This window comes from Passer montanus, unplaced genomic scaffold (genome assembly GCF_014805655.1).
Source record: "Passer montanus isolate IOZ18808 unplaced genomic scaffold, ASM1480565v1 scaffold153, whole genome shotgun sequence".
Lineage (NCBI taxonomy): Eukaryota > Metazoa > Chordata > Aves > Passeriformes > Passeridae > Passer > Passer montanus.
Genome location: NW_024362385.1, coordinates 287,665 through 312,018, shown reverse-complemented (window position 1 = coordinate 312,018; position 24,354 = coordinate 287,665). Strand labels below are relative to the sequence as shown.

The 24,354-nt window shown below is 41.1% G+C and overlaps 1 protein-coding gene across 8 annotated transcripts in view; it reads right to left on the bottom strand.

Annotated features, from left to right (window-relative positions):
- Positions 1–21,854, bottom strand: part of MARK1 (microtubule affinity regulating kinase 1) — a 57,278-nt gene extending 35,424 nt beyond the window's left edge. For 3 of the 8 annotated variants that reach the window (XR_005626767.1, XM_039702025.1, XM_039702026.1), the window contains exon 1: positions 21,494–21,619. Coding sequence is in view for 6 of the 8 variants with exons in the window: in XM_039702025.1 (XP_039557959.1) it covers positions 21,494–21,544 (51 nt within the window). In the remaining 2 variants the exon portion in view is untranslated. Of the gene's footprint in view, positions 1–21,493 lie in introns of all 8 variants that reach the window. The other 5 variants (XM_039702021.1, XM_039702023.1, XR_005626768.1 and 2 more) reach the window with 4 other exon arrangements.
- Between the last annotated feature and the right edge of the window lie 2,500 nt (positions 21,855–24,354).

Genomic DNA, 24,354 nt, shown 5'->3' with positions numbered 1-24,354 from the left:
TGAAGAACTAAAAGGAAGTTATTTTTAATGCATGCCAACACATCATCCCACATTAAATGCTAGTCACTGAAATCTGCTTCTGTACTCTAACTTCCAAGTATATAAGGGGCAAATTACAGATGGGGCTTGGAATTGTTCCAAGGAGAAACCAAAGTAAGGAAAAATGTCAAAGGAGTGCTAAGTGTTTCAGTATTTCAAATACTTTCTAAGAGTGGCAGATGGGTACAAATGTCTAACAGGTAAAACTTAGCTTCCAATCTTTTAAGTTACAGACTTTGAAAGCTGGCAAATACTGGAGGTAGAAAGAATGTCTTCCCAAAGCAGTTTTTAGATTTGTAGCAGAAAGGCATGCTTACTCTCAGCTAAGCATAAAGCACCAACAGACACCTGAATTTTTTCCCATTACTGATTACCCCAATTAAAAAGTGGGTATCTTTGTACAGAGCACTAACAAGCCTCTTCCTAGATCCCTGACCTCAAGCTGAAAGCAGTCTGAGGGTAGCTGGAATTTTACTGCTTCTCCCAATACCCAACCTAATGGTGGGCTGTGCTGATCTCATCCATCACTCCTTATGGAATTATTTTCATACACAACCAGAATTTAAAGCAGTACTTCCAGCTTCAGTTTGCACTTGTTGGAGACTGAAGTCAATCCCCTCCTGTAAACACAGGCTTACAGGCAGTCCCACTGAACCGGGCAAGATTATTTCAAGACATAAGCCGTAGTGGAATTGGGGAAAGTAGCAAACAGCTGCAACACAACTGGAAAAAAAAGGGAGTATACCACAACCAGAATGTTCTTCCCAATGTAGCACAACCCTGCTTACATCGCCTCCAGCATTATTAATTATTCACTACAGCCAAGAGAACAGCCCTAAATATAAGTTTGTTTGTCTTTTCTTTGCATGAGTCCTTCTGCAAAATACTACTGTACTCCCACTGCTAAATTGTTTTCCAAATTACTGGAGAACCAAGCAAGCCAGGCATGTTTAGATTCTGTATATCAGACAAATTTATTCAGCTGTGAAATAACACGCTAGTAATAATATTTATTCTTTAGAAGAACATCATTAAAATATTTTCTGTGGACTTTGAAAAAGAAAATCAGAAGGGCAGCTCCAGACAAAAAAGGCTTTGAAATGTTCCTTCAGCACTGGACACCAGCCCCACATGTGATAAACCACAGCCCAAACAAAAGTCTCTCCTAAAAATACACCCTGCAAAATCAGTATCCGTGTGGTGTTAACAATGAATACTTCAGCTGTACTTAGAACCCACCCAGGGCTACAGCACTGTGCTACAAAACCATTTTTTGAAGTCTTTGAGCCTCTTTACTCACTGAATTAGATCTTCACTACAGGAAATACAATGCCTACCAGAAGAATTAGCAATCCTAATATCAGTTGCCATTCATACACTTCACAGCATTAGACTACTCCCAGCAGATACCTGAAGGGAACTCTTTGATAAACAGCTGGATAGACTCAAGCAATGCCATGGGCAAAGAGGAAGATGCCTTCACAGAATAGCTTATTTCAATGCAGACTGAGCAGGGAAATCATTATTTAAAAAAAGACAGTATAACAGTACCAAACCTGAAGAGGAAAAGAGTAACAAGGTTCATGGTGGTCATGATGATTCTGGATTTTGGTCTTTTTGTGACAGAAAAACAAAGCCACTCTGGATGGTTCCTAACTATTCCTTCTCAAACAGATTCTTGTCAGAGTCAACCAACTATTCTCTCCAGCTATGCCCAAGGATGACAGAAATCATACATAAAGAAGGTAAAATTTCTTGGTTTGTGAGCCATACATAACTAAATATATACAATTTCTGAATTTGAACAGCACTGAATGAAATTCAAATTATTCTTGCAACAGGCCTCTTTTCTGCACATAAACAGCTTGCTATTGTTAGAAGGTAAGGAGGAATTTAAAGTATAAACTTACCAACTTCTAGAAATCAGCATTCAGTGAAATTGAAGCAGAAGATTAAGAAGTTGAAAAAAATTAAAATCAAGGTCAAATAACAGTGTCTCAGAGATTATTTCCAAAGAATACTAAAGCTGAATTTCACAGAAGTATGCAACAGCCACACCGTCTAGAAGGCCAGGCTACATAGTTTTCAGATCCTTTTGGTCCATTACAATACATTCATTCATTATGCATCAGCTACTATGTGGCCATTTAAAGTGCTATTTCAGTACAGCAATCTCTAAATTCTGAGTAATTTTTCAGGGTGCTGGAAACAAAGGGGCTGTAAAAACCAACACTCTCCTTGAAGTTCACTGTCATCCAAAAACAATTCCAGTCAACAAGCTGCATTTCCCACACAGGATATACATATACATACATACATATATATATATATATATGTATGTGTGTGTATATATATATATATGTATATATAAATGTAGTGGAAACACTACCTTAACTAGTACATCATAAACGTGATTCAATATATTCAATTCATGTCAGTGTAAAATCAAGTCTCTAGAAATAAACAGAAAATTAGATATTTCTTAGGGTGAAGCAGTAACAAACTTAGAGCTGAAACAGTTTACTAGAGTATTTAGGTATTTTGCACATTAGTCAGGTACTTCAAAAGAAGAAAACTCGTGCAAAACAAAATCCACATTCTCAGGAATCTCAAAAAAGTATTTCTAACATTCCATTTTAAATTGCAACAGAAGAGAGCTTGATTAACATTTATTGCTCCATACTAGGTCTGCTTCTGACATTCCACCAGAGTTGTTACAGAAAGCCAAGGGCAGTAAGACCACAAGAGAGTTAATGTGATCCATTGCTTGTCAAAGCTATAATTTTCTTTATTTACCCAAGGTAACTTTGCCAAAGCAAGATGACCCGATGGCCACACCAGCTTTAAGAAAGTGCAGAAGAACTAACCCCACCAAGTAGGTACAATGTGTGAGTTTCACTACTTTACAAATTCAGCATCCTTTAGCCACTTCCCAGCCACTGGAGTAGTACTCTCAGGGATTATACACTGTAATCAAACTCACAACATCACCTGTATTAAGTGCTCCTACAGCTTGGTCTTAAGGATTCCCCCAAACCATTCCAGTCACCAACCCACAAAGCCTTTCTCAATCAAACACTGCAGGCCTTGATAGTCTTTCATAGTAAGAGGGTAATTTCCACACATCAATCTGCCTACAAACACACTTCACTTGATTAAACAAGCCTCTTAGTCCTGAGTTTCCCCATCTTGATTTATCACAAGGCAAGTTCCTTGGTAGAGGCAGCCCATGCAAGCAAAGTCTGCACATGCAGTTCTACAAAAGGAAAATAATCACACTTTTCTCACTCAGTATTTTCTATACTATCCTGGACATAAGTATCTTGCAGCCAATTTTTATATTCGTAACTCCTACCATTTCCAAGCATGTGCCACACACACGAGCATTTATAACAGCTGTCATATTTTTCAAATATGCAAATATTTTTCAAAATAGCTAGCCCAGACAGAGAGTATCTGAAGGGCTGAGAAGACAGTCTTCTAAATAGCTGATTTGCAACAGTTTTGCTCTTAATAGATGTATATTATAGGGAGAAATATTCCTTTGCTAGTACAACACAAACATGACTCTTGATATATTCAGTTTATGTCAGTATAAAATTAAGTCTCCAGAAATAAACACATAAAATTAAATGTTTCTTAAAATACAATGCCGGGAAAAGAAAGGGGAGAGAGGTGTGAAATACTGTCCTGGATGCTCAGCTACTGTCATGTTGCTCTCTGTCACTAGTCCTAAGGACCTAGGAGCTTCTAAGCAAGCCAACTCAAGAAAGATTTTTGCTGAAGCATCGAACTGAACAGAAAGAGTCCAATTCTTTGAAAGCTCTTGGTGAAGCTCAAAGTAGAAACCATGAGAGATGTTCAGAGGAGCTCGTGCTGCATCACATGCCAAGAGCATGCAGGTGGTACAGGTATGATGCAAACTGCACACAATTATAGAACCTGATCCCCCACTTAGGGGCAGAAGAAGGGGATTCCCTCCTCTTCCAGGTAAGCCTTACCTTTGCACAAAACCACATCTTACTCCTGCCACACGTATCTACCACATCATACTACAGTTCCTAAAGCACCTCTGCTCTAATAGAGCACTACCTAATTTTTCTTAGACAAGTGAAGAAGTGCTTTGGAAGGGCCAATTTAAAAGACTGAATGTATGTACACATGATTTTTTTTCATAATTTCTTAACAGCAATTAAATGCATATTAGATTGTAAATGCATGATAAAAACTTTCCTATTAAAAAAACCAACAAAATGCAAAGCAACCAAACCTCCCCACTCAAGGAGGGGATAGTATGCAGGACTAAGCTTAGAAAAACCAAAGCAACAATGGCAGAGTGAGGAAAGAAGTAGTTACAGTTTTTATATCAGATACCAAGATCAGTGCAATGCAGACAAAGAAGAGAATCAGACAAAACTGTGACAAAATGTAGAATGTACCCATCCCCTGTGCCTGCTCATGCACACTTTCCAAAAGTGCAAAAAGAAAACAATCAAACTTGTGCATCCTTCTCTTTAGATCACTTGCATAGTATGTAAAAATGCCAATGATCTTCTAGAATAGCTTGAGTCCATCAGCTATAAGATAAAACAATTTGAAGAAAGCTGGCCTGAGTCAAGCATACACAAATATTTCATTAACTGATGATGCAACTCTGAAAAGTATTTTATAAAAAACTTCTTTAATAATGCCAAACTATACAGCAATAAGACACAAAATAAACAAAATAACTTCCTCATTTTATTTTTGTATCTCTTCCTTATTTGTCTCAGTTGTAATATTGTTTATCTCACAAAAACAACTTCAGTGATAACAGGAGAACATTTCTACTACAAGCTGAAATAAAATCATCTCCCAATGCCAATAGACAAATAGTGTTCCCTTCCCAAAAGCAGACATGTACAGGGGTGACAGGTAAATTTATGCTGAGCATTGAGTAAATCTTAATCTGTGCTTGTTACTATGGTATCTAAATCCCATGGAAGTTTTGCTTTTTTTTTTTTGTTTTGGGTTTTGTTGTTTGTCTTTTAAGTGCTCAACATATGTGAGACATAGGGAAATAAGTGCCAACTTTGAGACAAAATTGTTTTTGTCATCTCAAGCTACACAGGATGCAATGTTTACAGCTCTGTACTTGAAGCAATCTAGGAAAGAAAACAGTGCAGAACAAGACACACCTAATAGGAGTTTCAGAAGTTCATACTAAAGGATCTTTGAATAATTCTCATTTTCATGTGGCTACACCAACCTGTATTAATCCTGTGCATGATACAGTATGCTCATTCCCTTTTTTAATAAACACTGCAGTAACATCATATGGAAGGGTGGAGTTCATTATCACATGGAATTACAGATCCCTTTTATTTGACAGATAAAAAATCCTTAGCAATGTGCAGGTTCATCCCCAAGATAATAGCCAAAGCATTACAGAAAAACTAATACATCCATAGCATGAAATCAGGTCTTGTAACCTGAACTCACCTAACATGTTTCCTCCTCTCCCTGGGCCTGAAGCCCTTAGCCTGGCCAGGCATACAGGTGCAGCAGAACAGGACCTTCCTGCCTTTGTTCCATTTCACTCAGAATTGGCACAGTTATTTCAACCTGGCACTTTCCTTCCTGACTCATCCCAAACACACAAACAAGATTTTCCAGGGCTAATTCAGGACAGTCTGCCCATATAATTTCCATTAATTGCTAGGACAAAATGGAGCCCACCCTGTAGCCCCATGAAAACTGACACAAGCCAGCTAAAAGCTTCCGCAGTAAACCACAGGTGGAACCAACATGAGAGGTTAAAAAAAGGATAAAGTTTTTGTAAAATCCTCTTGTTTACTCATTTTTGTTATTTGGTGCAGTACTAAAAACTACCATCTGCCCCATCAAGCAAAAGAGTAAAACATTTTCTGTCTTGTCAAAATAAAATGTCAAATGTCCCTCACCCATGAAACCTAACACAAAACTGTTTTCTTGAAGGAAAGCACTTATGGGAAGGAAGGAAGGAACAAAACTATTCCTGCAGCCTCCTGGACACATCTAAACACAGCCCTTCACAGACAAGAGCTCTTTCAACATTTCTTGTCAGCCACTGCTCTTTCCTCAGGAGGTGAACAGTTTAACCACACCAACCTTTTTAGACTTATTTAATGAGATCTTCAAACCTGCCAGCACAGAGCTCCCAGTAAGCATTCCCATCCCTCCCAGGACATCCTGCCAGCACTTTGAGGCACAGGCAGCTGCAGGGCACTACTGATTCTGAATGCCACAGCACCCACAGTTTGCTCAAAAATCCCCTGTGAAACAAAAAAAAACGCTAAATACAGATGCTGGCTGTTAATTGAACCAACTAAACAAGAACAGGAACACACCCAGAAAGCGAAACTTCCGGCTAAGGAAACAGAGAGGAGTTTTTATTGCACTTATAAATGATGCAGCCAGGTCATTTTTCAATCGGCCTGATGAAAGGTAAAAAAAGGGAGACAGGAAACAACCTACAGTTCAGGATCATGTCAAGCACATGGAGCTCCTCAAGCATTTGCAAGGCTCAAGAAGTAGAAAATGCTTTAATATCCAACTTCAAAACTGAGAGGAAAGGGCTGTTTCTACAGTCTAGAGACTGCAATCCTGAAACCTGAGGCTTGCCTCCAGATGAGGAAAAAGCAGCAAGAGGCAAGGTTTACTCACAAAAGAGCGACCAGATTAGAGTGTGAAGCATGTCTGACACTCACGATCAAACAAGCACTCTTCTAGGTCATCTGAGGTTTTCCTACAGAAGGAAAGGATACAGCAGCTAATTGGGACCAGGCTCTGAATTGCAACTCATTCTTCCTCTCTAAGTTTATGAAATGAGCATTTTTTCCTTACCCACTGCATACCTACTCTGGATGAGTCTGCACTTGGCACAATGGCTACTGAAGCTGATCAAAAACTGCTCCCATGCCCACACACACACCTACAACCTCACTACTGCTGGGGCAGCAGGACACATGGACAGCACAGGGAGCTGACCCAGAGAAACCCTTGCAACTCTACTGCCAGGGTCACCTCCAGCTCCGAGCACAGGCACCCCCTGACACCTCCCCAGCAGCAGCACAGGCACAAGGACAAAAGGCAATACCCAGCACTGGGAAGACAGGATCACATCAGCTCTATGTTAAACTCTCATGGAACTGCACTATCAGGACAGGAACATGGAAAAGAAAATTGATCACACTACTTTTCCTGATAATCCAAAGGCAAACTGACACCAGTAGTGAAACTTTAGCTAGGAGATACTTATTCTCATTCCACAACAAGATAAAAACAAGGATGCAGAAAAGAACCAAAAACAACACAACAACAATCCCCCAAACCACAAGAAGCCCCAAATCAACAAAAACAATCACATAAACAAGGCTTGCTTACTCATGTTGTTCACCCTCAAAAGAGCACACGATGTGAGCTCAGGAAGCTCTCCTTTAGGGATGACATGAGTGGCAAAGCAGCACCCCAACATTTTGCTACACAAAAGAGAAAGTTCCTCCTTCAGCAAGCTGGGCGGTATTTCTGAAGTCTTCATATACCCATTACTGCATTCATTCAGTAGATCCAATGATGAATTCATCAAGACAGATCGTCATCTCATTTTGAAGACTATCTTACCTCAAGGTCTTATTAACTTTCTGAAGTAAAGACAGCTTCTCAAAAGTGAAGCGATGACCAATTAAAATATCTAACCTGATAGCAGTACATACTAATTGATGCACACTTGTCCTAGAAAAGAAACTGTCTCAGGCAATGCAGGACTCTGGAATGTTCAAGGATCACATCAAGCTCTGTTTCAAATGCCATTACCCAATGGTCAGCATGATTGTCCCGTATTCTCTTGATGTTGTCCTTTTAGGGATCTTGGAAGTCTAATCCAAAGGATACAGAGACTCATCTTAACAATTCACTTCATACAATACAGTAACAAGGCCTATCTCAAGCCCTTTCACAGACCATTCAAGGAATGGGCAGGAAATCCTTCCTGACCTGAAGAGCACTTTCACGGCCTCTTACACTAGAGCATACCAGTTTAGTTTCTCCATCTCCAAGGCCTGATAATATGTGCTGGTCCATCACTCTGCAGCCAAGGACTTCTGGTGTCAGTAACACATTTTGCCTCAGAAGAGGGAGCTGCAGAGGGTCTAATGGACCTCATCAGTCAAGGACATGCAGTTTTCATATTTAAGCCAGAATCTCATTAGACCCAGCATTCAGCAGACTTGTTTTCTTCATAAACACAAGGTTGAGTCTGAGGAGCAACACATACTTTCACATCGGAAAACCAGAATACCTTCCTAAGAGGAGGAAACACCTTAGCTGGCATGGACAGCAACCCTGCACCCAAGCAGCATATGTTTTGTCTCCTGAGAACAGGCTAACAGAGCATGACCTGTTGGTGGGAGATGCAGATAAAGTTATAAGGACACCACTAAACTTAGTTTATGCTTTCAGAAGACCAACTATGTTTCACAGCAGAGCAAGATTATGAATGTATCCAAGTCAACTGGTTGGGACATGGTGAACTCAGACCACCAAAATGAACAGTGTCTTCTGCTGAGTGCTCTCTACCTTGTTTTTCACTTACAAGTGTTAATTAACAGATCAAATAAAATGTCCTCAGTTGAGTGGCAGTAATTATCTGCCTTTCTCTGGATAATGCTATACCACATTTCAACTTAGCAAATATATTCCCAGCCTTGCACAGATTTATGCTTAACTTTATGCTGACCAAACAGCATCTGGTGCTTGGACCTATCATCTTATGATCAAAGACGGCGTTTCTCACAGAGCTCAGACTACAATATCCACAGAGCCCCTTGCGTAACCACCCTGTTTTAACCTTTGGGCTTCAATTATTCATGATCACAAACTACAGCAATGTAGCATTCCAGAAATACATGCAACTAGGAAGCTAAATTGATATATGGAAAAAAGCAAACAGCAGCAATATTCCTCAAAAATTTTGCGAAGTACGTAAAAGAGCTAGAAAAAAAGAACATATTTCTTTAGCTGTTTTACACTAGAAGGCAGTGATACAGTAGATAATGAATACTGATAACCACACACATACAGCACATAGATGTCAATGTGCTGAATTCAAACCATGGATAGAAATCACACATGAGTGTAACTGAGATGTAAAAACCAAGTACAAGGAAAAGAATGAACAAAACAAATTTAATAGACTATGTAACATAATTTGGCTAAGGAAGTAAAAGAAAAAAAAATCACAGGATGCAAAGAAAATATTAAAACCAGCTGATACTGCATTTACCAAGACCATTAAAACAACCAGTTAGGAAAATGTGGAAGAAATAATGTACACATATATATAGGTAAATCTTAATAAAACAAGCCAGATAATCTGTGATTAGAGGTTTGAACAAATCTAGTATGTATTCAAAATTAATACAGTCATTAAAATAAGCAGCCAATCCAACAGCAAGAAAAAAGATGTATGACCTTCTCTACAGTCCTTTACAATCTGTGGGTGAGGAACCCCAGATCCCCAGCTATGGGCTTTACACAGGAGCCCAGACTGCAGGCTGTAAAAACTAGGCATTTCAGACTCCTTCATTTAGATGGTGAGACACCAAATAACCAGTAGCAGCAACAGCAGCCTTCAGCCCACCATTAGCAGGGGCAACTCTCAATTCTGTCCTGAGTTGGACAACGGAACAGTTTGGATAATACTAGAGCAGCATGCCTAGAAATCCCCAGCTGAAGTGCCTTACCAAATCAGATGCTGTCTCATATTAAAACAGGAACTAATTTGATTCAGTCCCAAGGAAGGGAAAGTCATAAAAGTAGAGGAAGTCATGGGGACCTGAAGGCAATGTCACAGGTGACAGGGATCATACCAACCTCCCTACTGGAAACCGGGAATTTGTCTCCAAACCTTAAAGGAAAATCACCTCTAAGCAGTTTTCAAATGGACACAACTGAATTTTTTCAGGTCTTAGGATGAGCTCAAACAATGTTTTGTTCTGTCTTCCACCACCAATGTGCCAAAGGTCCTTTTCCCACTCACAGTGCTAAAATGCTCCTTGCCTCTTAAAAGATGAGAAAAGCCACATGATGGTAGAAGAGATGACCACATATCCCTTCATGCAGCATTGCAATCCCTGAATTATCACAGGCTTGCTGGGAACTCTTTTTCTTTAAATTTACCAAACTAACTAGAATGCTCCCAACCTCTGGGGATGACAACTATTGTGTTAAATATTTTTCTCTTTCAACCAACAGTTAAAGAATCTACTCATTTTCTACTGCTGTCCTATGACCCAACAGGTGACCTGAAATCAGGCATAGTTTTGAAGAAAGGGTAGGAAGACATCTGGAGGTATACATAACTTCAATATATATATACGCACACATACACACACACACACACACACACACATACGCACACACACATATGCGTGTGTGTATAACCCCAGGCAATAAACTTGACAGTCCACAGTCCCCAGTCTGCTTTCTTCTTTTCCTCTGTCACTTGTTGAGTTTAATCTTCAATTAAATCAAGACCATATTAGGAAAATGACTGATGCACCACTGACACTTCACTTGATCATAACTCCAATCTAACACTCAAGTGCTGTATTTAATTCAGCTTCTTCAGTGAGAAATTATTTTCTGAATGTAATGAAAACAAACGGATAGAGGAGTCCACTTTGTCTATTCTACATCACTCCAGAAGGCTTGACACCTCTCACTTGAAAATAATTCTATTGAAATGTAATGTTACACACCACTAGGAAATTAATTTAATGAGTAACAGAAGAGGCTTGTACACAATACCAAAATACAAAGTTTTACAAAAGGTCACACAAAAATCTAATAATAACAACAGTAATAATAGCAGCAGCAATAATAATGTTATCTTGTAGTATTTAGGAAACATCAAACTTGACTTTTATATGAACACTATACTTCAGCAATCACTGGACGAGCAAGAACATCTTTCTTAAAAAGGACCTTTAAATGCAATTTAATCAGTCTACTTTGCACAGTCTGTGGAATAAGATTTCCCTTACCCGGACTACAAACACTGCTGGAGGCATACATTCTCTGATAATAATAATGTCTTCCACTGACTAATTCCAGAATCTATATTAGCTCAACCCTCACTGCGCATACCAGGCTTGAGGATAAGATTTCACTGGACTCTTCAGTAGATGGAGCAAGAGTTACACTGTGGAAGGCTTTCATAAATTTTCTTTGTTCATGTGCATCTTATGACTATTACCGGAAGAAAGTCTAAAAAGCAGCCAGACTTTTTCATTTAATATCAAATTAAGAAAAACAAGCTTGAAAAGCTATTACACATAGGTATGTCTGATAAAGACTGATCAGAACAGTATTATTAATATTTTCTGTATCCATTTCCTTGCACTGAATGATTAAAAATGCTATTCCTTTGTGAGTCTGATCTTGAGGAAAAAACACTATTTTAGTCCTCCAACATTCTTTGATTTTTTTTTAACCACCAGTAGACTGTCCTTACTATAATGGCAGGGGGATGAAAATCAGATTACTGTTGGAAAAAATTACTAAATAAAACCCCAAATGCTTTAAAGAATTCTATTACCTCAAATCAATATTATCTGGAATGAGATATGAGTAAATACATTATACATGTAATCCATTTGTGGAAAACAACCATATCCCCTCTAAGAGCTAATGCAGCATTTCACAGACTAAAGTAATTTCCATGGCAAAAACAAGACTCCTGTTAACACATAAGATTCTCTGAATTTCTGAGCTGTGCCTCTACTTATTTTAAGTGAAGACAAACATCTAAGAAGTAGAAAGATACTTACATATGACTGAAGCCAAGCATGCACTCTCAAAAGGAATTTCAGATATTTATTGTTTAAGCACAGGTAATTTACACTGCTGCAACACAGCCTGCAGTACACCCTACCCTCCCCTTCTCCAGCTCTGCAGCTCTCATCCATTAAAAATTCCTCACATATCTGAGCGTAGGGAGAGAATCTCCAGGAAAACATGATAAAATTGTATGTCCTGTCTCAGTAATCACTATGAAGCTTTGGTTACTCTCTGCTGTTATTTGAGAGAAGAAAGTCCAGCCCAGTAACTTTACCAGGGTGGAGGGAAGGAAAGGGCAAAAAGAGGAAAATATGGTCTAACTGATGAATATTTCAAGTAGTAATAATCATTTTTGCTAATATTTGAAAGAGCCCCCAACACAGAAACAGGTCTTCCCAGTCCACCAACAGCAAAGAATTTTCCCACTCCCTTTAGCTTTACAATTCAGATTATTCCCACATTAAAATGCTCCTTAGAATTCACACATAAGAGATTTACTTGAAGGATAAACAGGTGCTACAACTACATGGCTTTTATAAAGCTTTGTATTGTGTTTGCTTATGTCATTAAATGAGCAAAACTGGAAAAGGTCCCAGAAAGATTGAGAACCATAAGGAAGCTGGCAATGAGTATGCCAAAATCCAGCACAAAAGCACATTAGTAAGCAAAATGGGGGAGAAACCAAGGGGTGAGGGGGGAAGCCAGAATGTGAGATTATAACAAATTGCAGGAATCTAATGGCCAGCAAATTAATCAACAGTCAATTGTAATCTTGGAAAGTTAGATTTTGGATACGTAAGGATAAAACTGATGCGATGGCAAGTTATAGACTCGCACCAGATTTAAAATGAAATTGGTCACATTTTTGAGGGACTAAATAAAAGAAATTATCTAGGTGACAACCTTAAGATTAAAAATAAATGGCCTTTTCCTTTCTGAAAAAAAAGGCTGCTTGAAGACAAGTAAAAGATGTTTTACTTTATTTTTCTATTACTTTCTCCTTGAGCATTGAGTTAAGATGAAAAAGATAAGAACCAACAGTGGGAAGGGAGGATTCCAGGAGGAAACCTTCCAGGAGAGGTTAAAATAGTACTCTACCCCAGTGACTAAGGCTGAGCCTCTGCTTACAAGGAGGTGTGTGTTTTACTGCACCATGATGAGGTGTGGGCCTCCTTACAGAAGCAGAGCAGAGGCACTACAGGTTTTACCACAAGTTTCACCTTAGGCAAGAGCCTTTCCAGCAAGCCCTGCTACTGTCCAAATCTTATCTATTTTCTTCAACCACATCTGTCTAATGAAAGACAACTCTCTAACAACCTTGCCTAATTCTGTGTCTGCTTAAGATTTTAAAAGTTATCATGCACTACTTTACTTTATAATACAAAAGCAATTAGACTTTGTCACCAGTAATATTATCATTATCTGCTTTTACAAAAGACTGCCATGGGCTATCCAGTAACTCTGTATGTTCATCTACATGAACACTGATGCTCTACACAAGTGCTTTCATCAGAGGTGAAGTAAAGTTCTGTCGTATTATTCAACATATCACAATCATATATGGTTCTGCAACTCAGCAGAACTCCTCATGTCTGATCACTTGAAATACATATTAAGTTTGGACATCATTTTCTGCTTTGATTAAAATTCTGCTGCTTTTGTGAATTCTAGAAGTGTTTAAACAAAAACCAGGATAATTGTTCTGCCTCCTCCCAGCACATCAGCAGGGTCACAGTGAACAACGCAAAGGCTGCTCTGAAGTCACAAACCTGATTCATTGTGACCTCACTAAAACTCCATTACATGCAACAACCCATACCTCAGAAATCATTATGGCTGTGGTACCATTATCAGTGTGTGGCCATTCAATGTTCTTTTAGGTTGGGTATACATCTTGGACATATAAACAATTACTTTGGCTAAAGCTTACTGTAAGAGACTGCTTTCTGAAGAAGGCAAATGTGAAGAAAAAGAATCCTTTTCTTCACGACACCTTGTGTTCCTGTATTTTATATTTAGGTCTCTGTAACAATCATACACTTTTATAAAACATTGCTAACTGAAATAATTTACACACAAATGGACAGAAGCCATTGGTACTAAGCACTTAAATCCTGAACAGTCGTGAAGGGTTCTCTACAAAAGTCATCTTAATTGTAAGGTACATTCATGCCAACCAAACAAGTGGAGCGCAGACCACTTCTCATTCTGACTTCACAGCCTACACCTAAGATGTCTCACAAGCATAGGAACAGCAAGATAAAAAAAGGAAAATTACTTTTTCCTGAAACCATATGCAACAGCAAAACAGGAGAAAACCCACAAACACATTCACTTCAGCAAGACAGCCTGCTTTCCACAAGGACTTAAACAATGTGATCGGATCATCCTGATAAGATGGAGAATTGTAGAATAACATAATGATCTTTCACTCTACAGAGATGCCAAATAAACCCGCGCTTTTAGGTTTCACATAAATACAACTATTGATCAATCATTAGACACTAAGCTGTGGAAGTGTTCCATGAGCATGTCTGGTTCATCACTTTTGAGGTTAACTGCAGCCCAACTGAATTTAACTATGCAAGCACCCTCCTACAGCTGTGAATATACATCTCTCAGCAGAAGTTGTTGTTTTCTTTGAAAGCATACAAAAAGAAATCCCTAAAAAAAATGCTTATGTTAAAAAAAAAAAAATCCAAAAAAACCAAACCCCATCACCAAAGCAAACCAACCAAACATTTTTTTCAACTGCCATCTCAGATCTAAAAGAAGCAGGATTATGACAAGCACAGAGTGTGGTTTCAAATGCTCTTGCCTTTAACTATTTTCCTACAATAGCTACAGCATGATTGGTCACTACTTATGAAACAAAAGTTTAAACAGTCACAGGGAAACGTACTTTAAAAACAAGGACCATCTTATCATCTTGGAATTTTTAACCTCAGATTCACTAGGATGCTCACCAAAACAATCTAAGCTGAATCATCACATACAGCTATGAAGTCTCAAACTGACCTTGAGATCTCAACAAGCCTTTGATTTTGCTATTTTACTAAGTTATTCATAGAAAAACAAAGATGATTCACTCTTATGTGAAATACAACTGGCCCAGTTTAAAGCTTGGTTTAGTACTGAGCATGGAGAACACACCAAAGGAAAGCTAATTGACAATGTGAAAGAAGAAGAGAAATGCTAACAATTAATCAGGCTTGGTAGCTGATGTGGAGGAAGAGCTTCTTATTAAAACTCAGATCGAGTTGCATTATATTCGTTACACTGAACAATGTGAATGTTTCGATGAAACTTTCCTTTTTTCATGGCTGTTTTCACTAACAGGCAACTGTGGAAAACATTTCTTCTTAATTTACCACTGTCTACAGCAGAGTAAACATTCAAGAACCAAGACCCAGAAAAAAATTGTGACATTCTAACACAAATTTTTTGCCTATTCTGAAATTCCAGAAAGATTAAAAAAACACAAAAACAAACCCAACCACAAAAGCAAGCATTGTGTTTCCAACAACAACAAAAAAATAGATGGTGTCATGACTACAACACAAATAAGCTGAATTTGAAACTTGTCACTGTCTGCAGCAGCTTATAAGTAGTATGTTTAACCTGGAGGGCAGCACAGACTGTAAACATGTATTTTAAAAGAAAGGACAGGCTGAAGTCACTAAAAGATAAAATCTGAAAAGAAGTGGTAAAATACTTTCTCTCTGATACTGCAACATATGAAAAGTTTGCTCAGACTCTCAAGCTGTGAGTAGGCCAACCTGTAAGAAACCTATCTTAGGGCTTCGGTTGTACTGTTGTTTTCTAGTTCCACATTAATTGTAAAATCATCTTCTTACAGGATAGTTTCTTAATGAATCTGCTCTACTGGAACCCTGTTTAAAGTTCTCTCAAGCATCAGTAAGAGAGTACAGTCAGGTCTATCTAAATTCTGAGAACAAGAGGAAAAACTCCACAAGTACAACTACAAATCACTGAGAATATAATTTTAGAGAAATCACAGCATCTGCACTTAAAATGTAGTGATTATTTTTCCTGTGTTTAAACTACTGATAACAATTGAAAGCTGGCAGGTGATTCCTCTGCTGAGCAACAGCAATTGTGATGGTGGAAAATTAACACATTTAGAGTAGAAACATTAGTGTGCAAATGTAATCAGGTGTCATAGGGGAAAATCCTGCCTTTACTGATGATTGAAACATTTAAAATGCAGAGATGAAAAACCCATTTAAATCTCTCTTAATATAAACAGTAAGTCCATAGGATCAGAAATACACAATGGAAAAGACCCCGCTGGTCAGTTTTCCCAGAACATATTCTCCTTGTTCTAGTTCAGTGTTTAAATCAGTGACCATGTAAGTACAGTTTTCAGAACATCAACCACAAACAATCCAACTTTATGTTTACCTATGAACCTGAAAACCCCGTGAAGTATGAAATAAAACAAGTACTACAAGCAAACTGCATTAACTCTTACTGAACCATAATACTGTACACGCATTTGTGATGCCTAGAAAGAACACTGAATCATTAACATTTTCAGTGCTTTGTACCAAAATATTCCTCTTTACATAAAGAAAATGAAAGCAAGCATGTGTATTGCCTGTCTAATTACTCTCTTTCTAATTACTCATTACTCTCTCTAATCCACACAGAAGGTTAACTTCAAAATGAACCTTGCTCTCTCTCTTCAGCTCAGCACGTTTTCCCCCGACAACATAGGAGCTCAGTTCAGATATGAAGCAAAATAACAACAAGAGAAAATCCGCATACAGAAAACACAAACCTTCAAAACAAGATAAGGAGCACATACCCGCTTCTTACCATTTCAACAAACATAGAACCTAACGGTGTTATGTATGATCAAGGAAAATAAACTTGCAAGGAAAAAATCTCAGACATTCTTCACTTTGCTCAAGTCCATCTCCTGTGGATAAGATAGAGATGTACTCTTGAATCCATAAGGCTTGGAAATTAAGCCGTCCTTCTGCTTAAGGCACTGAAAGAAAGAATTCTTGTCAGATGCTTTCTCCCACGCCCCCTGTGTCCAAATCAAAACCATGTGTTCTTATTGTGCAAAAGCAAATCCAAAAGGGGAAAAAAAACCCAAACCATAAAGAAATTAAACATGGTATAATCATTATCATCCCAACTTGACCATTTCATTCTATCCTCTCATCTCTTGCCCTGTTCAATTTCTTTGCTCTTTAAAATGCAGCTGTCTCATAGGCTCCCCTGTTAGAAGGGCATCCTTCACCACACCTACCTGAGCTGGCATCTGAGATGTCACCATCCCATAGCTAACCCACAAATGGGTGTGAATGTGTCGAAGTTATAATTACTTTTATGACAGTGAAGCAAATCACATGGTCATATGTCACTGGTTTATCCTTCTTAAAATTTCCCCTGCCATGACATCTCAATCATTCTCACATAGCACTGGCTAGGTAAGACAAACCACAATTCCCACATTCCTCCTCAACTCTGGCCAGAGTTATCATCCAGCACTCCTGCCTTGTTCATTTCTTCTTCCACCGTAAACATGCCAGATTGCTCCAGCAGAATTAAACAACTTTGAGGTATTTGAAAAGTACAAAACAAAATAATACCCTAAAACTTAGCCAGATAGGTGAAACCACAGCACAAATAAACAGCAATACCTTCACATGTAATAGTAATACCTTCAAAAGTTTAAATTACACTTACTATAGAAGAAAAAAAAGTATTCTTATGCCTAAGAGGTCCTTATGTCAGAAAAAGCAATCTACTTCTAAGCATTCTCATTCTTACTAAAGTACTATACAGCAAGTAGTATACAGCCAACTGTTGAATCTCTGAGTCTTTTCTTACACAGAGCTCCCAAAAACATCAAAGAGAATATATTACCTATGTATTTCTTCTCTTTTGCCTTGATTCAGGATAAATACTCCTCAATTAAATGACACAATACAAGGCAACATGTTATGAAGGGAAAAGCATAAAAGCCCCTCTTTCCTCAATTAATACCAACTCAATGAAAACAGAAGAGATATTCTAGCTCAAAACTTTTGATTCCTGTCCTTCTCTTTTTCCATCAACAGCAAAGATGGGAAACTCAGTTCACCCACACGAACTCCAACTGCAATTGTTTGAATCCAGAGATACATTTTTTGTAGACTGTGGCAGGTAGTGTATCAAGAGGAGGCTGTAAATAGTTACATGTACAAAATCAAAACACAGGACAAATTATTATTTTGAATACTGCTCTTACCCCTTACTTGAAAAAATAAATCTAGTAATACACATGAAATACAGTACTGCCTCCACCCATTAATTTCCCCAAGATTCCAAATAAACTGTTAGTAAGAATTAGTGTTTGATAATCACAATCTACTTTGCTTCCTTAAACACAGCTTTCACGAACGAGAAATAACATTTCCAGTGAAAAGTATTTATGGACATATGCTAGGGAAACTAAGCACAGCACTGGGAGATGTCAGGAATACCAGAAAGGTAAAGAAAAGAGTGTAAAGCTCCACAGTGCAGACCTATCAGTTACACACACACTGATGCTTCCCCAGCCCTGGCTCCCTCCACCTGTTGTCCCTCCCTTGCTGCCGGTTCCTGTTCTTTTCACTCCAGCCCAGCTTTGTGATAAGACTTTATCAAGTAATATGCTGCCTGATCTTATCCTTTCTAAAATATTTTCAAAGGGCACTGTGGGACAAAAGGCATTATGGAAACAAGCAAGTTTTCCACCCATCCCATCAGGAATTCCTGAAATTCCTCAAGGAATGTATATTCTTCTGATAGGTGTTATACCAAATATTATAATTTCTTTTTTCAAATGATAACACAAATGCTTGCATATTCACTGAGAAAAGCACACATTAAAATTTTATTTGTTTTCTATTTCAAAGTACTGAAAGCAGCTGCCAAGAGACAGAGTGGTGGTGGCAGCATAGCTCCCCATGATTTCATGCAACAACCTCACCCCATGCGCAGAGCACAGCTGGACACAAACGTAGGGTTGTACTCAGAAGCATCAATCAGCTCTCTCCAAACACAGAGCTCCAGTCTGTCCCTTGGGAGTCACACAGCGGAGCAACACTGTGAGATAGCCACGCGCACCAAGCAGAAGAAAAGAGCCTCTCCTGAAGATCACCATGAGCTGCTCAGGAGAGCTCTGCTAATATACACACCAGAGAACTGGAAATATGCACTACAAAGATGGACTTTTTTACCAGCTCCATAATTCCTCACTCTTCCCAATTACTTCTTCCTTTAGTTACAACTTCTCACCACCTCGATTACCCAGAGCTTACTAGTTTGAATTTGTCCATCATGAGCCACCAGCATGAACAGTTTCCCAGTCCATTAGAGTTTATGAGCAGAAGGAAGCACATTAAAAGTAATTTAAGAGTCTCACCTCACCCTCGCAGAATCCATTTTAAATCAAGGAATGCTGCTGATCAGGAAGTCAGCAATGGACCACCTACTCCTCCTCCATCCTACATTTGCCACTTTAGCCAAAGGTCTGATGTAAGAGACACCACAGGTGACCAGGACAGCTCCCAAGGCTGCCCAACAGGCAGAGCTCGAGGTCTCTGCTCCAAAATCCTGCAGATGGCCACTAATGACAGCACTGGAGTAACTCTGTGTAGATTGGGGAATTTACAACTGCACAGATCTTTGGCGATTATCTGGCTAGAAGATTATACTCATTAGTATAAGGTTTCAGACCTACACCACAGTTTTCAGAAGCAAATGTGCAATTTTAAGTATTCTAATACCCTGTACAAACCTAGGTGTTTCAAATGCCAAAGCACTCTCTGAAATTACAATAATAAAAACACTTAGTATTCCTTAGGTGTCAAAACTGATCACTCACGAGTAGCATATTTTCTAAATTAACAACCAACACTTTGAAGTTTTCATTCCATAAAAGATGATGATATTTGAAAATATTTCCATTTGCCTTGTGTAAATTTTGCAAGTCTTATGGACTGCATTACCAGATATATACATAAATACGTCTTATCCTTTCCTGTCATCTCTTATCTACATTCCTATATACATCTGAAATAGAGACTCGTGAGTAACATGCATCACAGAAACCTGGACTTTATCATTTAATTAAATCGAAATTTTCATCCCAAGGACTTGCTTTTACTGGTCTTACAGTAACATAGAACTCATCAGTCCATGAACAGTAAGGACAGACAAACACATCTATTTGCTTTAACTAGTAATAAGTCTGATATTGCTGTATCAATTAAACTTCCACTGAGTAACTGATACTAAAAGCTCATTATAATAATTTACCACACTGGGGTTTCACTTCTCTAGCTATATTAGCTGTTACCTTTGTTTTCCAAATCAGCTTCTTACATTTACCTTTCATTTCATATCAGTCAGTAACCTATTCAGGAAGCACTACTGCTTGGGCTTGTATAGTTACAAACCTCAGGAGTTCCTGCTACTAACCAGAATGTCTATAGAATAGACTGATGCACTACAAACAAACATCTTCTTCAACCCATTTCCGCCCACTAGGCCATCTTCCTTCGTTTCTTACCAATCATTTTCCACATAAACAGAAGGTGGGTATGACTGCATGTGTTACATTTCCTATGACTCCTTTTCCCCCTCCTTCTGCCAACCCCCCAAAGGCAATTAAGTACACATACTGCAAACAATAGTGCTTTTAACACTGGTCCCCTCACCCAAGAGGAAAATTTCACAACTCCCGCACCACCACCTATGTAAATAATCATCACTGATGGACAGGTCCAGACATGGTCCAGCATTCCTCAGGTACACCGTCCATCATAGCCAAGACTGATTATTTTCTATGAAAGACCACTAGAGCAGAGAACACCACTCATCGAGTCCGGGAGGAGCAGAGAGGACCGCAAAAATATTTAAACTGAGCACAAAGGAAGGTACAATGAACTCGGGAAGAAGCAAAGACTCTGACTCCCTCAGAGGCAACACAAAGCAAAGCAGAGGAAGGGATACAACAACATCAGGGACCGTCTTGGAGGTGCAAACCGAACAAAGAGCAAGTACGGCTGAACCCCAAAAGGTGAGGCAAGGCCAAGTGCCAGGCTGTCAGACAGCCCACAAGTGGATATCCCAAGGCAGGCGCGGAGGTGCCGTGTGCGGGGGCCGCCCTAACGCGGGGCACCCCGGCTGCCGCCCGCAGGGGCTACAGGCCTCTCGCTGGCGGGGGCCCCCAGCCAGCAGCCCGTACGCGCCGACAGCCGAGGACATAGAAGGGCAGGGCAGCCCAGGCCGGCGCGGCCCGGCCCAACAGCGCTGGAAGGGGCTGCTGGAGGGCTCCCCGCCGGAGGCCCGGGACCGCGGGCGGGCTGGGGCGACGTGGAGCGCGGAGGGCCGGACCCGCCCCGGCAGTGCCGCGTGGAGGAACCTGGGCACAGGCAGGCGGCGGTGCCGGCCCGGCGCTCGGCACGGCCGCAGCCCTCCCGCCCCTGGGGCACTCGGCCTGGGCGGCACGAAGGGCCAGGCCGCCACCGGGTACCGGGAAGAGGCGGAGCGAGGCAGGGAGGGAGGGGGGTCCCGGCGCTACACTCACGTTCTCCGTGTCCCGCTCATTGACGGTGGGCAGCGGCGTGCGGGTGGACATCGTGCGGGCCGCGGCGGCGCCGTGCCCGGCGCTCCGAGGACAGAGGCCTCTCTTAGGCCTCGGCGGAGCCCGCCGGCCGCCCCCGCCGGCAGCCAGGCGCACACGGCGGGACGCGAGGCCTCCTGTCCGCTACGCACCCGGCGCCATCGCCTCGCCCAACCGCCGGGCTGCCCCTTCGGCCGCCTCGCTGCCGCCGGGCTCCGCGCAGCTCGGCTGCCGACTCCTCCTCCTCCCCCGCCCTCCTGCCCGCTCAGGTGAGCGACCAGCAGCGCAGGGGGGCCGCGGCGCCTCCTCACAGCATCCGGCGGCGGTACTAACTCCGCCTCGCTCCCCTCCCCGCTTCTCCCCTCCTCCTCCTCCCCGTGCCAGGCCCGCCCCGCCGGCCGCGCCGCAGGAAGCGCTGGGTGGTACGGGCGGGCGCGGCAAGCGCGGGCGGGCGCTGCTGTGGCGCCAGTGTCGAGGTGGTTGCGGCTCCGTCATGGGCCCAACCTGGGTGGGAGCCGGGCGGGAGCGCGGTCTGGGCCCGGGGCTGAAGTGAAATGGGATCTCATAGTCACCAAGAGGCAGGACTGATCTCTCCTCTGTGGTGACCAGTGAAGAGACCCTAGAGAATGGCCTGGATCTCAGTCAGGGGAGGTTTATGTTGGATTTCAGGAAAGGGTTCATTGCTTAGAGGTGGTTGGGCAGTGGAACGCGCTCCCCAGGGAAGTGGTCACAGCACAAGCCTGAGAGACTTAAAAAGCTTTAGGACAGAGCTTTCAGGCACGTGGTGTGATTCCTAGGACTGTCGTGTGCAGAGCCAGGAGTGGGACTCGATGGTCCTTGTGGGTCCCTTCCAACTCGTTAAGGCCTGTGCTGGTGTGGGACTGGTGTGATGCTCCGCCGAGGGGAGGGCGTGCCGCCAGTGCTCCGGAGCCAGGGCCCGCCGGGGGACCGGGCGTGTCCCTCAGCCTGGCAGGATGGAGAGGCCTCCGAGAGAGCCAGCGCGGCTCGGCGAGTCGATGGCCTGGGGAGCCCCAAACACCCTGCTTGTGGACTGTGGGACAGAGACCTTGGGGTGCTGGGGCCGCTGATATTGGCTAGTGGGTTGCCGGCAGCTGTCCCTCCTTAGCTCTCCGTTGTCTGGTAACCAAGAGCCTGAAGAATGGCAGTGGGGCAGCCCTTCTGCCTCTTGCACACCTTCAAGTCTGCAATTCATGCATTCTCTGGAGGTTTGTGAAACCCTGTGTCAGCGTCAGAGCATTTGTGTAAATCAAACCGTTTATTTGTGCACCTCAGCCAGCCCTCCAGCCTCCTTTATCCACTTGAAGTTGAAATGCGATCAACAAGACTGTGCAGCGCATCCTTCTGCTCATGTCCGACCAGCTCACAGTCCTCGAACACTTAACCAATGACCTCATGTGCTTAAAACTAGAACCATACATGCATTTTTGTCTTTGAGAAGTTACTAATATTTACACAACAGCAGCTTTTGCTGGAAAACCAGCCAAACCCTTCACCAAATTCTAAAAACAAACAAAAAAAAAAGGCAAGAAACCCTCCAGCTTCTCCTGCATCAGAAGCAAAATAGTGGGTCTGAAGTTCCATTTGCGATATTTTGACAGATTTGTGTAGCTGAGGCTGTAAACATCGTCATAAATTCTGTAAACACAATCCTTGTTCTGAAAAATCTTCCTTAGGAAAACACTTGGGAAGGCACTTCATGAGTTGTGTATCTATCTTCAGGAAGCTCTTATGTGCTCATGAAAGAGCACTGACTGTTATACATTACTTATAAATAACACTTATATATGCATCTCTATGTATAGGTCAACACATTAGTAGTGTGTGTAATTCTGGCTGTATTAATTATGGTGTCATTCAAGAGGTATCCCCAGCTTCTCAGCACTGGTCAGCCCACAGTGGAGTTTTCCACATATTTGGGAAAACAGCTGATGCAGGCACAGGCAGAGAATGTGCCCATGTTGTAAGAGCAGTGCAACTGGACTTGCTCTTTGCACATTCAGCATCATGTTGCTCTGAGCATGCATGATTTGTCAGTATGGAAACAATAGAGGTTCCCAGCTCATCCTCGGACCAAAGCCTCCCAAACCCTGGCAAGGGCTTCTATGAATTCCTAGCTGTCTCCTCACATAGCTGGAGCTACCAACTGCGAAGGAAATTTTAGGGTCCTTTAGTTTACTGGGAACTAAATAATCCAAGATTGGGTTTATTTGAGGTAAGCAGCCATGGTCTAGGTGGCATGCCAAAACAAGTTTGTTGACAAACTGGATATTAACCTAGTTTAGTTGCTTAGCTCATCAAAATGCACTCACTTTTATCCCAAGTAAAAACAAGACTATGTCTAGGGCTCTGTGTGGTGGGGCCTGACTCTGCAATCCTTACTTGGTCAAAACTCCCACTGATGCAAACCCATCCTGGTATGGATTTGTATATACACCTGTGATCAGGGAAGAAAGAAGTGTAAGCTTCAATGTCTTCTAAATGTTTAGTGGCATCACTAACTAAGGCAAAGCTTAGAGAGACTTCCTGCCTTACAATTTGAATAAGCTTTGGTCAGTTTTCATAGGAAAATTTCATCGGAAATTGAAAGTGTAATAATGTAGTAATTCTTATTATCTGAAGATCTGCTTTGCAGTAGTTTTGGCCATAGTTGTTACTGTTGTCATCTTCTTTCATGTTACCAAGGTCAGTCATTCATTTAATAACACTGTTTAATTTTGTTGTGTTGTTACTACAGGCTTCATGTTTCCCCCAGATGGGAAAATGCAGGCACAATGACTGAAGAGCTGCATGGAAGAGAAGGTGAC